The sequence below is a fragment of the Eimeria mitis genome, genomic scaffold (genome assembly GCF_000499745.2).
Source record: "Eimeria mitis Houghton genomic scaffold, Emh_scaff3334, whole genome shotgun sequence".
Lineage (NCBI taxonomy): Eukaryota > Apicomplexa > Conoidasida > Eucoccidiorida > Eimeriidae > Eimeria > Eimeria mitis.
In genome coordinates, this window is record NW_013571674.1 from 3718 (window position 1) to 4119 (window position 402).

General features: G+C 60.4%; 1 protein-coding gene across 1 annotated transcript in view; it reads left to right on the plus strand.

Annotated features, from left to right (window-relative positions):
- The window catches only part of EMH_0064960 (uncharacterized protein), a gene marked incomplete at both ends in the record, with an annotated part of 771 nt that extends 409 nt beyond the window's left edge, over nucleotides 1–362 (plus strand). The window contains one exon of the mRNA XM_013498327.1: nucleotides 1–362. Within this exon, the coding sequence (XP_013353781.1) occupies nucleotides 1–362 (362 nt within the window).
- Between the last annotated feature and the right edge of the window lie 40 nt (nucleotides 363–402).

Here is a 402-nt window from a genome sequence, read left to right on the forward strand (position 1 = left end):
CGAAAGCCTGCAGCAGCAGCAGCAGCAACAGCAGCAGCAGCAAGTGCAACCGCAGCAGCCAAACCAGCAGCATCAGCAGCAACAGGAACAACAGCAACTGCTACGCCAGCATCGTCACCCCCAGCAGCAACAGCAGCGATACCAGCAGAGCCCTGCCCCGAACGGCAGCAGCAACAACAGCAGCACCTTCCCACGACGGCCATCAACAACAGCAGCAACAGCAGCAGCAGCAACAGCAGCAGCAGCAACAGCAGCAGCAGCAACAGCAGCAGCAGCAGCCAGCAGCAGCAACAGCAACAGCAGCAGCAGCAGCAGCAGACCTCATAGGATGGGGCTGCGAGAAGAGCTTGATAGGGGTTTGACCGAACTCCTGCAGCTGCACGTCACGCACAAGCGGCGGCA